Source organism: Zonotrichia leucophrys, chromosome 3 (assembly GCF_028769735.1).
Source record: "Zonotrichia leucophrys gambelii isolate GWCS_2022_RI chromosome 3, RI_Zleu_2.0, whole genome shotgun sequence".
NCBI lineage: Eukaryota > Metazoa > Chordata > Aves > Passeriformes > Passerellidae > Zonotrichia > Zonotrichia leucophrys.
The window spans coordinates 65,867,500-65,879,782 of record NC_088172.1 but is presented as its reverse complement, the minus strand read 5'-3'; the positions used below and the strand labels follow the sequence as shown (position 1 = coordinate 65,879,782).

The 12,283-nt window shown below is 37.3% G+C and overlaps 1 protein-coding gene across 5 annotated transcripts in view; it reads left to right on the top strand.

The window, feature by feature from the left end:
- Nucleotides 1-12,134, top strand: part of SMOC2 (SPARC related modular calcium binding 2) — a 137,990-nt gene extending 125,856 nt beyond the window's left edge. For 2 of the 5 annotated variants that reach the window (XM_064708600.1, XM_064708597.1), the window contains exons 10-13: nucleotides 4,146-4,248; nucleotides 5,129-5,403; nucleotides 7,856-7,896; nucleotides 10,598-12,134. In XM_064708600.1, the coding sequence (XP_064564670.1) occupies nucleotides 4,146-4,248; nucleotides 5,129-5,403; nucleotides 7,856-7,896; nucleotides 10,598-10,621 (443 nt within the window). In that variant the 3' untranslated portion in view covers nucleotides 10,622-12,134. Of the gene's footprint in view, nucleotides 1-4,145; nucleotides 4,249-5,128; nucleotides 5,404-7,852; nucleotides 7,897-10,597 lie in introns of all 5 variants that reach the window. The other 3 variants (XM_064708599.1, XM_064708596.1, XM_064708598.1) reach the window with 2 other exon arrangements.
- Nucleotides 12,135-12,283: the final 149 nt, after the last annotated feature.

Genomic DNA, 12,283 nt, shown 5'->3' with positions numbered 1-12,283 from the left:
GAGTTCTTAAGACCTGGAAAGGATCTCTAAGATCATCAAGTCCATCTGTTAAATAAAATTATAAAGGCAGTGACTTTGTCACTGTGAGACATGGTTTGAGACCATCATTTTTAGTAATCAGCAGCATAACAACTTCCCAGGCTCATATTTCGAAGGATTTTTTTTCTTTTTTTTTTTTTGGAAAGGGAGTTAGGAAGAGCTCAGGAAGTCCTCCAAAAAATGAGGAGGCCTCTTAGCATGTCTAGACAAACACAAACACAAACTTGTGGTTCACATGGATCAACAGAAAAAAAGTCATGACTATACATATATGTGTGTATAGAATAAATGTCCAAGAAAAAAAGGTTTTATTCTATTGTCTACTGTGCCAGGATAACCACTGAAAAATTTTGTTCAGTTCTCTCCTTCTGTATAACACTGTTTTTCAGTGAAATCAAAGGTACAAATGAAGCATAATAGTTCTGGTCATTCTGCTTTTAGGCAGATCAAAACCTTACTTGGAATCTTTACAGGTATTTCACTGGTCATTGTATTTGAGTGCACTACTAAGCTTTATGTTCATATTAGCAAACAGGGAATAAGACAGAAACTTTAGATTTGCTAATTGGAAGTTGTCATGTCTTTAATAACTTGAATGACTGACCCAAGACAATTTCCTCTCTTGTAGGAAGATTAATGTACAATCCCTTTTAAGGTGGTGAATCTTATCTCTTGGATTCCCATTTTTACAAAAATGAACAAAATGCTCTTCTAGCTGTAACTTCAGATATATTGTAAAAGATAATCTTTCAAGACAGTAGTAGATTATTATCAGCCAAGCAGGGAGCTCCAAGGCACTAGGGTGCATATTTTAGAATGTTTATGGAAAAATTTCCCACAGATTTAACTTCAAAAATCCATTCTCAGTGCTAAAAGTAGTTATATGTATAGAGAGATGTGTATATATGAGAGATATAATGCATAATGCTGATTCTCCAATTTCCTTTATATTATAGCTGAAATGAGGTGTTTGTGTATTCCTGTCATTTGTTGTATGTATTTGTTGGTCTAAGATTTGCTCTGGATAACACTATCCTTAAAGCAAACACTTCAGTCTGCATTCTGAACCTGTATGTTAACTCAATGTGGTTTCAGCTTCCACCCTTTAACAACAAATTACTATGTATGTAAGCTGTCAAATCCACATAGGACAGGCAGCTGCAGAAGAAGAAACTGAAGCCTATAAACCAGAGCAAGAAGCATAAGGCTCCCATAAGAGACCAGTCTTTCCCTTTCTGTATTTAGCCCAATAAGAGTGAATTATTCATTACAATCAAGCTAAAGCTCCTCCAGTCTTGCCATCCACAAATTTGTTGAAAAATTAAAGCTCAGCATGAAGCCTCCAGAGAATTATTCTGAGTTAGTAACACCTGCAAAGAACAGAGATTTCACTGTGGGATAAATTGCTGTGTGATTGCCCACACGTCAGCAAAACTTATAATTGGGAGAACCTGAATATTTTCTCTGTATTTGACTGATGAGGATTTTGTGGGGTGTCATTTTACGTTAAGTAGTAGAGTTATAATTTAGAATGTTTCACAGCAACTGATTGTGTTTGTTTTAACAACAATTTCTGTATTCAATGAGATTTCTATTGCTGTCAGCTGTTATTGCAACTTTATGAAATACACATTTAGAAAACTTTCTTATTCTTAGAGAAAATTGTCAAAGACGGGCTTTAAACTGTGGAATTTTCTTCCTGCAATTTCTTGTGAATTTAGAAGTTGATACCTTCCCCTGCTTAGCTGTATCTCATAAATGGCAAACTAAGTGAGGATTTTGATCTCTATATCTGTAGCATATGTACACTCAGCAGCTCCCCAGACAGCAGGGGAAACTACCTAAAGCAGATTTTTGTTTCTTCCAGATGTTTCAGAAATATACTCATAAATGGTGGAGCTCCTAAGTCAAATTGGACATTTTTAACTATCCAAAAAAGGGACAGAGAAAGAAAAAAGTCAAATTGCCTTTGCTCCATGTTGCGCTGCATTGTTACCTGTTGAAGTCTTTTTTTCTGCATTTTCCACAAGTCCTATATCAATTTACAACTTAAATTTGGAGCAGAGTTTAAGCTTTTGGCTGATGTTGGTAATAACAGCTCCAACACGAAATGAATAAAGCTCATAACATTCAAGACAGGCCTATGTGGAGATCCTCAGAGAGACTTTTCACCTGTCCTCTGAAGGGAACCAGCTCTGGCCCACAGTGCTGTCCTTGCGAGCAGGAGGGAGCGCTGAGCTCAGTGGGCTGCTCAGGGACTTGGTGCTGGTTCCTGCAGGTTGGCATGCTGGCACAGCTGGATGTGCCTGCTGCACAGGGACTGCCTGCCTCCGTATGCTCATCTCTGGACAGATGTGCTTTTGTGGCTCGCAGAGTTGTGTGACCTCATTTAAATGACAATACACAATTTGCTTTCATGGCTGGAATGCCTGAACCTAATTTGGCAGCAAACTCTTTGCATTGGAGAACATGCACTGAATGGAACCTGTTGGTGCAGTTTTCTGTCCTTCCCTCATTAGTATCTTGCCATCCTTCTAGCTTTCGTTCCTTTCAGGGAAAATTGAAGCGCTTGCTTCACTGAACTCAGACTTATAGCTGCTGGATTGTTTGGGTTTGGTTTTTTGGGTTTTTTTTTTCATTTCTTTTTCCTCTTTTTTCCAGTTGTGACAGAAAAACCCCAGAACTCATGAAATATTAAGGAGAAAGAGACATATCTAACAGAGTGACAACTGCTTTCATATGTGTACTTTTAGTGCAGTGAAACTTTCCTCAGTGAATTCCTTTTATATACCTTTTACAGTTACTGAAACAAAATATCCTTGGTGCCAAAGGCAAGGAACTCATAACTCATGAATGTGTTAGGCAATAACATCTAGTGGGTACTCCTGCTGTACATAATAGCTGAGCTATTCTGACTGCAACACAACTAAGGGCTAATGTAACACAGGTTTATTTCCTTGGATCAACATGGGATGTATTAAAAAATAATTTGCTGGGCAAGATGAAGCTTTTCAGGCTCATGTAGTCCTACTGCCTGCTCCAGAGGTTGCTGAGAAATGTAGTAAAATGCAAAATCCCTACTGACTGACTAATCTTCCTTTTCCACAACACTTCAAAATATTTCCCTTTTTCACATTGAAACAGAGCTGCAGTAAGTGGCTTCCAGCACAGAATTGTCTTTGAAAGTCCTGCTGTGGGCTCTAGCTTCAAACTTGTAATCTCCATGTCACTGATCATGGATCATCCTATACTTTAACTCGGCTATTTGGAGGGTTAGAGGAAGACCTGGTGTTTGGCTCAGGGCTCTAGGGAAGAGGAGAGGAAGCAGGTGTATTGTATAAACAAACCTCCATGTGTCAACATTCATGTGCTTGTCAGAGGAATTTATCTGCTCCAGTTGTGCTGCTTGAAGAGGGGATCTTTCAGTATATATTTATCTGACATATTATGTGTCTGAAACATGCTGTCAGTTTCTTTCAGAGAAGAACTTTGTAGCATGGGGAATGTGATTATGAGGATGATCTAGCATCACCATAGGCTCTCACAGTATGAACCGAAGTACCAGCTAACAGCAGCTGATTGGGCTGGGTGCCATGTAGGGCTAGTTAACCCCTGTCCAAGAGGAAAGGGAAGGACACAAGGAGTTATTTCACAGAGAGGAAAACCAATGTACTGAAAATATGTGTGTCAGGAAAGCCAGTGGAAAATAAGAGGAGTGAAAGTGGAAATCTGAAATAGGTACTGTGTTGTCAACTTCTAATCCATGTTTCTGTCTTCTATCATGTACAAACTTTTATGGCTTCAAAGCTGTTATTTTCAAACTGTGACACCCATGTTAAAGACATCTTATAGAAGGAAAAAATAATGGCCTAAAATTAAGTAAAGGGACTCAAAGTATGTAAAACAGATTCACACTTGCTTCAGTTCAAAGGGTTGGTTTTTTATTCCTGCCCTGTTACAGATATGAACCTGAATTTAAATGCTTGTCTTTGAATTATGTTATGAACATGCCCACAATTTCTGGAAATTTGTGTACAGGGAGTAATATCTATCTCAAAGTCTAAACTATTGCTGGAATTAAAAAAAAAAAAAATCTCATCTTCTAGGTTGTCCTGGGGCCAAGAAGAATGAGTTCCTAACGAGTGTTTTGGATGCATTGTCCACAGATATGGTGCACGCAGTCTCTGATCCATCATTGTCTTCCAGCCGGTGGGTTTCAGATCTTTTTGTGTGTCTTTAAAAGGATTCCAACAGTGGTGAACAGATTGTTCAGGACTTTGAGGAGCCTGCATAAAGGGTGAATTTCCAAGAACATGTCTAGGAGAGTTTACTTCAAAATTACCACTGTGGACTGTTCACTAAACAGAGATACATTTGACAGATGAATTCTCAGCAGCGCAGCTCAGGGTTTATCTGTAGCTGCTGGTGCAACTGTGTGTCAGTCTTTGTTCTCCTCTGAAGGCTTTATTTCTTGAATTTCTTCGTAATTCATATTCTTCCTAGTTGCTTGCAAAACAAACCAATGCTATCAACAGTCACAGGTAGCGTTAAAAATGTGTAAGTGCTGTCAAACTTAGGGCATCTGCAGGTCAGGTACTTATCTGAGGAGATAGCATTTATTTTTATAGCTTATCCTGTAATTCAATACATTTAGGTGTTGTAGCTCTAAGAGAATCCATCATGGGTTGTAATTGGAGCTTTGGTATTTGGCAGTGCTGATTGTTGATCAAACTCGGTTACTTCACACATTTAATGCATCTGCTGACTATGAAACAGTCTTTTTCTCTATTTCTCTCTCCCCTTTTCTCTGATTTGGGAGAAATTTAAGGAGAAAGCATTGTTTGCAGAGTATGATGCTGAACTCAACAGGGTTTCAGAGAGTACGCTAAAAGCAGATTCTAACACAGTGTAAAATTTAACATACTGTTGGTCAAAGTGAAAAAAAGAGAGATTCAGTACAAGTTAGTGTCCAAAACCAGGGAATATTAGATAACAATGGTGATGGCCATCTGAAAGTGATGTAACTATTCTGAAATAAAAGCATTAATTATCAGAATTAAGACTAAATTCTCTTTTTTTCTTGTTCCAGTGTTTCTGAGCCTGATCCAAATCATACTCTGGAAGAGAGAGTCGTTCATTGGTATTTTAAACAGCTCGATAAAAATTCCAGTGGTGATATCGGCAAGAAGGAAATCAAGCCATTTAAGAGATTCCTAAGAAAGAAATCAAAGCCCAAAAAATGTGTGAAGAAGTTTGTGGAATACTGTGATGTGAACAACGATAAGTCCTTGTCAGTTCAAGAATTAATGGGCTGCTTGGGAGTAACAAAAGAAGAAGGTAAAGCAGAAACAAAGAAACGCCATAGTAAGAATTTTTTCTCCCTGTCTTTTTCACTAAATTCTTCAAAGCTTATGAAGCCTGATATTTATATGTGCCAGAGTTATACAAAATACACCTGTCTGCAGCTAATGCAGCTGTTGCTTAGGGCAGATGGCAAGAAAGTTGCTTCTGGATCACTTTGCTCCAACAGAATCAAAAACTTCCCATTGATTCTAACCATTAAATGTATTATGGTAGGAAACCTAAGAAGATATAATGACAATCATCAAAAAGCCAGTTTAGTGTTGTTATAGAACTGTGTTCTGAGTGAGTGGAAGTATCACACCTGTGCTCTTTGGATTCCTGGAAGGAAGCACATGGTTGAGCTTTCTAATGAAATCTCATTTCTCAAATGTAGTTTAGAGATGCAGAGAGGAATGTGGTCATCTGCCAAACTGGTGGAATAACAGCTAATACACAGCCACCTTACCATGCTGCCAAACTAGTAGGAAGGGGAACAACTAACTTGCAGAGTTCAATCGCACAATTCCTGAAAATGAGAAAAAAAATTAAAAAAATTAGTTCTAAACAGCAGCTGTAGATCCCCATGCTTTAAAAAGTTGTGGAAAAATGAATATAGTTAAATGGTTTTGTCTGGTACCTTAAAATGAAGCGAGGACAGTGGTACAAAGGTCTCATTGGTTATATTCAAGTTAGAAAAGGAATACTGCAGAAAGACAGAAGACGTCTGCATTTTACTAATGAAGTAAATTGTCTATGGCTCACAGTAACAGATGTCTCAAAACAAGTATTGAGCAAATCCAGAATTTTTTTCCTAGGGCTTTTTTTGGTGGACCTCATAATGATACCTTCCAATTTTCACTTAGATGATGAAGGTTAAAAAAAAAGAATATGAAAGTGGATGAATTTTAGTATCTTTATATTTATCTTTATCTATCTGACTTTTGGTCAGATAGATTTTTTTATCTATGAATGTGGAAAGTGAAACCATTCTGTCCTGCTGCAGCAGGCATTCTTTCTTAGGACTTGTTGTGGATGAAATTTGGGGTCCAAAATCACTACACAGGCAGTAAAGGAAAGCCATAGCAAGACTGAAAGCAAACCACAGGGTTTTTTTGTCTTCATATTCCAGTAGAAAACTCCCAGAATATTAGGATAAACTGTCTGTTTTGGAAATGAAAATTGTAAGAGGCATGAAATCATGTGAATATCACACACAGATTTGGCTGAAGTAAAAATTGTGACTACCACAACTGAAGTTCTGTAACGGATCTTCTGCAAAAATCTATTCAATAATGAGAACATTCAACTTTGGAAGGAAAAAAAAATCCCAGAAGTTTGGCATTGGAAAACTAATGGCATCCAGTTGGAAAAAAGTTATTAACCAAATCATTGGGTTGCTTTACTAGAAGAACATAGTTTTAAGGACAGGACAACAAAAATTACATTTGTTGGAATACCATTATTCTGTTTTGTTTCTTCTACTTGATAATTAAAAATTCCTTTCTGATACTTCTTTCACTTGCACAAATGAAAGCAATTACCACTTCGCTGCAGTTAGAGTTACATCTCTAGGAAAATATGAGATTCTTGTCACCTGAGGTGTCAGAATTGCGCTAAGGAAGTGGCTCTGTATTATTTCGTGTGAGTCTCAAATTTCTTGTGTGAGAATAATTTGAAGCAATATAAAAGCCAGAGAGTTGTAAAGCATATTTTCTGACGGGGATACTAGCTGCTCTAGCATTTTTCGGGGTCCAGTTTTTTTCCCTAAGTCTCAGTACAGCTTGTCTGACCCACAGACTGACATGGAAAACCAAGACAGCAAGTTCCTCCCTAGTCTCACAAGTTAGCTTGGGAAGATTAATGGGCTAGCAAATTCATTAGCTTTTTGGGGGTTTATTTTTCCCTATTTTGGGCACTGTCTTTGACTTTGAAACTAAGAAATTTTAAAAAACAGTGATTATCCTGTCCTTTTACAGTTGCAATGTAAACAATGTTTTTGGTTTGTAGAACTGTTTCTGTGGTACCTTTAATCTTTTATCTATTTTTTATCTTTTATCTTTTGCTTTGTAGAACTGTTTCTGATATCTTTAATCAAAGTGAATGCTTTCCATACACTCTGCTTGTCCGTGCTCCTTTACTGCCAGGGATAATAGACTATATTTACTACTAAAGACTTAGTAAGCTTGAAATGCTCAGCCTTGACTATAAGCAATCTCCTAAGCAAATTTGACTTGTTTACTGGCAAGAGATGCTCTTGTTCAACTTTCATATAACTCCTTGAAATAAGCAATACCTGTATTGAGGAAAGAAAAAAGTAGCTGTGTCAATGAAAGGTCTGAAATATTTTTTCTCATTTATTGAAAGCTGTGCAGTTACCCTGCTCTAAAAATTAGCTTTTCAGAATGAGGGCTTCAGTTCTTGAGGATAACTAACAAACCATATTTATAATGTTTTCTTTTCCTTCTTTTAGCAGTCCCTAGAACCAACACTGAGAGCACTTCATCCAGCAGGCAGGTGGGTACTGAGGAGAGCAAGATCTCCATTTCTGCCTCTCCTGGAAGAATTTCTTGGTATTTTAGTCAGCATTGCAGCTTCAAACTGCTTTAATCTGCTTTTCTGCAGAGCTGCCAGAAAAATGTAGAGCAACATCCCAATTAAGTTCTATGTCTGGAAAGCTAAATCAGTCAATTACAGGTGCAGAGTAAATGTGCATAATTTGCAAAGTGGATTAGGCTTGCATGTGGAAGTTCCTAGGAAAGTGTAAGTTGACATATAGGACATATATGATAATTTGATGAGTGTAATTGAGCCCTCTTGAATCTTTTGCGTTCCTGAATGACAGCATTCCCATGCACTTTTAAATGTGCACTGCTTCATCTTCATTTAACTTTTACTTTAGCTGAATTCTGCCAATTTTCCTTTGTGTCACACTATAAACACAAACTGACATTTATTGAAATGAACAAAGCCATGCATTTCCCATGCCTTGTGAAAATCTATGCATTTCAGAAACCCCACTGCATTATTATATGATGGCTTAAAACAGCTTTTAAAATCTTAGTGCAATGAAAAGAGCTGTCACTTTCAGATGCCTTTGCTGGCTGTGCAAAATATGCTGAAGAACTAGGATTTGCAGTCTAATCTGCGTTTAAACTAAAATTGCAGAATGATTGGAAAAAATAAAATGCCAAGTGCCCTGACAACATAATCCAGATTTTTTTTTAATCAGTTTTCTACAAAGACTTGATCTTGTTTTTCAAAATAGCACCAGTGTATGTCATCCATGGAGGTTTGACTACTCAGGCTGTTCAGAGCTGCAAAAGGCACAAAAGCAGAGTTTTTTAACCCTTTAAAGAAAGGTATACTTTGAGAAGGAGGGACTTCAGTGAAAGGCCAGGAAAATAGGTTAAAAAAAGTGGGGTTTAATTTGTATGTGTCTATTTTTATAACCATTTATCCTAAAGAAATTTTTTCTGGGCAATATTGTTATGCCTTCCTAGTACTTTTGCATGGTCTTAAAGGAGGACTGGTGAGTCCAGTAGTTTGAGTGGTCTAGTAAAAGAGTCATCTTCACACTATTCTTATATCTCATTGTATTAGTTAGAAGACCTAAATTATTATTGCCTACAAAAGCATCAGTAAATGATAAAATGGTTTAAAATTTATTCATGTAACTATATTATAAGAACAGCTCAGGTAATGCTGCACCTATGAAATTAGGAATTTGGCTAAAAATACCCCAAAACCCAAGTTGTGATAAATGTCTTCCTGTCTGTTATAAAGCCAGATTAATTTGTTAGAAACTGAACCCCAGGTGAACCTACCCATAAGCCAAGAGAAATCTTCCTCTCAAAGTTGCTTATTGATTTGCTTCCTTTTTTTAATCTCTGCTTTGTTTGATGTTAGGTTTGCACTTCCTAAGGCAAGCTCAACATTGGTTGTGGTTTTTACCAGAAACCTACATACCTTTGATGGAATATAAAATATTCTCACAGCTACAATAATGTGATAAGTTTGTTTGTTTAAACAAGTGTTTGTGGTCTTAATTTTTCAGGTTTTCCCCACAAATCACTTACACCTTAAACAAGACAGCCTGAAAACAATTATCCTTTCAGAACTCCCAGAGCATTTCAGAGGGGTTATTTTAATTATATAATGGCAATTACTGGCACACGTGCATTGCAGTTGAAGCATGACAAGCCCTCTCCCCTTTCTTGTAATCTGGTACTGACTTGTGGAATTGGAAATAAAAGTGTCCTTAGAACATCTCCGTTTTTCAATTTTGTCCAATAATTTTGCTGACTCAGCATCAATTATTTTAAGAGCTGTTGCTGACAAATGATAGCCTTACATTAAGGCTGGCTGAGAAAACCATCTGTTGGCAGTTTCATACTTGAACAATATATGGCTGCAAATGCACAAGGTGGTTTTCATTACAGAAGTTCTCACTTGAAAGGGAGCTACTGAAAAGCATAGAAGCTGCTCAAAGGAAACCACCCATCTGAGAAGGCCTGATCAGATTTGCACCATTCAGGAGACACACACTCAAATCCTTACTCTCTACTAATTTATTATTTAGCAGCAGTTTAGTTAAATATATGCTTATGTTTGCTTTGGCACATGTTTTTTCACGTTTGTTGAGAAAACAGCTTGATGAAAGAAAGCAGACAGAGAAACACCAATATGCTAACTGTGGCCCAGCTGTGGTTGCTCTACAAGAGTTCAAACAGGGGATGGGCCTGACTGGACTGGGGTAGTGGCCAGGTACATTTCCCTTGCTCAGCTCCACCCTGTCCAGCAAACAGACACATACATGCCCACACGCTGTCAGTGCTGCTTTTTGCAGCCCAGCAAAAGGTTTGTAAGGAAACCACAGATTGTTTGTGAGACTTCAGCCAGCAGGCTGTTCCTTATACATAACATGCTATAGGAGGTATATTGAACCAGGGACTTGCCCAGGCAGTCGCTAAAACTGTGTTTGACAGGTGTGGATTTTAAGGGCCATAGGTAAGTAGTCAAGACACTGCTCACACCCTTGCCCATAGATCCCACGAAGGACTACATGGCAGGAATTTTTTTTATTCCCTGTATATATTTCTGCATAGCTGTCTTCTGATAGTGGAATATGGGTAGTGCTGAAAAATAGAGATAGAATTTTATGCTGGACTAATTGAGTACATCATGAATAATGCAGATTTTCCCAACTTCCTTTCAGCAAGTTTCGAAGAAGCAAGGATGAACACCTTACTAATCCAAGGCAGATCTCTTTGACATGTGGGAGATTTCCTCACCAAAAGGCAATAAAAACAACTGTAGTATTTGCACTTTGTACTTAAAAATGTAAATTCACTTTGTAGAAATGAAATATTTAAACAGACTTTTTTTTTTTATCTGTGAAAAAGTAATGGCTAGTTTTGAAAAATTATCACATACAATGTATGTGTATTCTTTTGTTGTCTGAAATATGTTAAACATGTTGGAGATGTAAAAGTTTGCATTTAAACAATTTTTTAAAAAAATAACTTTTTGGCAAGCAGTAGCACAGAAACCTGATTCTATGTATTTTTGGTTTCAATAGTATGCCTTATTTTTCTTAATACTATCATTTAAGTAGAGTTATGCTGTAAAATCTACTGTATTCTCCATTTTGTCCAAGCAGTGTTGAATGTTTCAGGTTTGCAGGACTGAGAGAATTGTGTAAATTCCTGTTTACTTGGTTTTGCAGTTTTTTACTGAACAGATATTTCATTGGTGGCAATATTTTATTTCATTTTGTTTTTACTGTAATTACTAGGCTTTCCAAAGATCATACAATGAGAATACAACCACTAATGGATTAAAAAAACAGTTATTCTACTTGGGATGCTTATAGAACAGTGTATCTTTTTATCAATTTTTGAAGTGCCTTTATTAATAAGTTTTGGTAGGATTTTTCTCCTGTTTGCTTTCACTTGCATTGTTAACACAGCAAACTAAAAAGGAGTAAGGTAGATTGTGGTGTCACTCCAGTCTGGTACAGCCTGGGCCTTAAAAGCATGTTTCCATGGTCAGTGCAAAGCAGGAGCAGAGTTTGTATGGGTCAGAATTGTAAATCTTTCTATAGGGGCAGGGAAGGATAAGCCTTTTTCCTGTGCACCTGGCTATCCTTATCAACCCCTTGACTTTGCCTGGGGGCCCACTAGAGGAGGGGCTATTCACATTGCCTCTGCCTGAAGCTTTTGTTTTGCTGACTAAAGAAACTTCTCAAAAGTTTTCATATTTTCTCCATCATTTTTCCCTCAATGCTTTTTTTTTCATATGTATGTCTGAGGGGAATAAGAACTTCTGGATGTGAATCTAAAGAAGGGGACCCAAATGAAAAGAAGTTCTGCTCTTGAGCAAGTGTGAGTTACAAGCAGCTGGGTTGATCGATGCAGTGGTAGAAGGACGACTGGCATCTAGAAGCTGACATGAGAAGGCAGGAATGTAGCAGCAAGCAGTGATTTCATTACAAGTTTGTTTGAATAATGTGGAGGATCTGACATGTGACCAGCTATTTATAATAGCACCCTGCTTGAGTTTGTGCCTGGAAAAGTTTTTTGTGAATCAAAAGGTGTTGTTTCAATTCCAGCATATTCTGAATAGGAAACACTGTATGCTATGGAATTGTATCCCGGAAATTGTGTACTTTAAGCTCTGGCAACAGGAGAAACCAAGGCAACTGTGTGTTATCTTGTATTTTTGTTTTAAAAAGTATTTGTTATTCTTTTATAATGTTAAACTTTGAAATTAAACTTCTTTATAGATTAAAGATTAGTATGTTATCAAACTATGCTGGTGACTTTTCTTTGCAAAAACACAGAGACTTGTTTGCAAGTAGATACATACAGTGATTACTTCACCACAGCTTTGAGTTTACAAG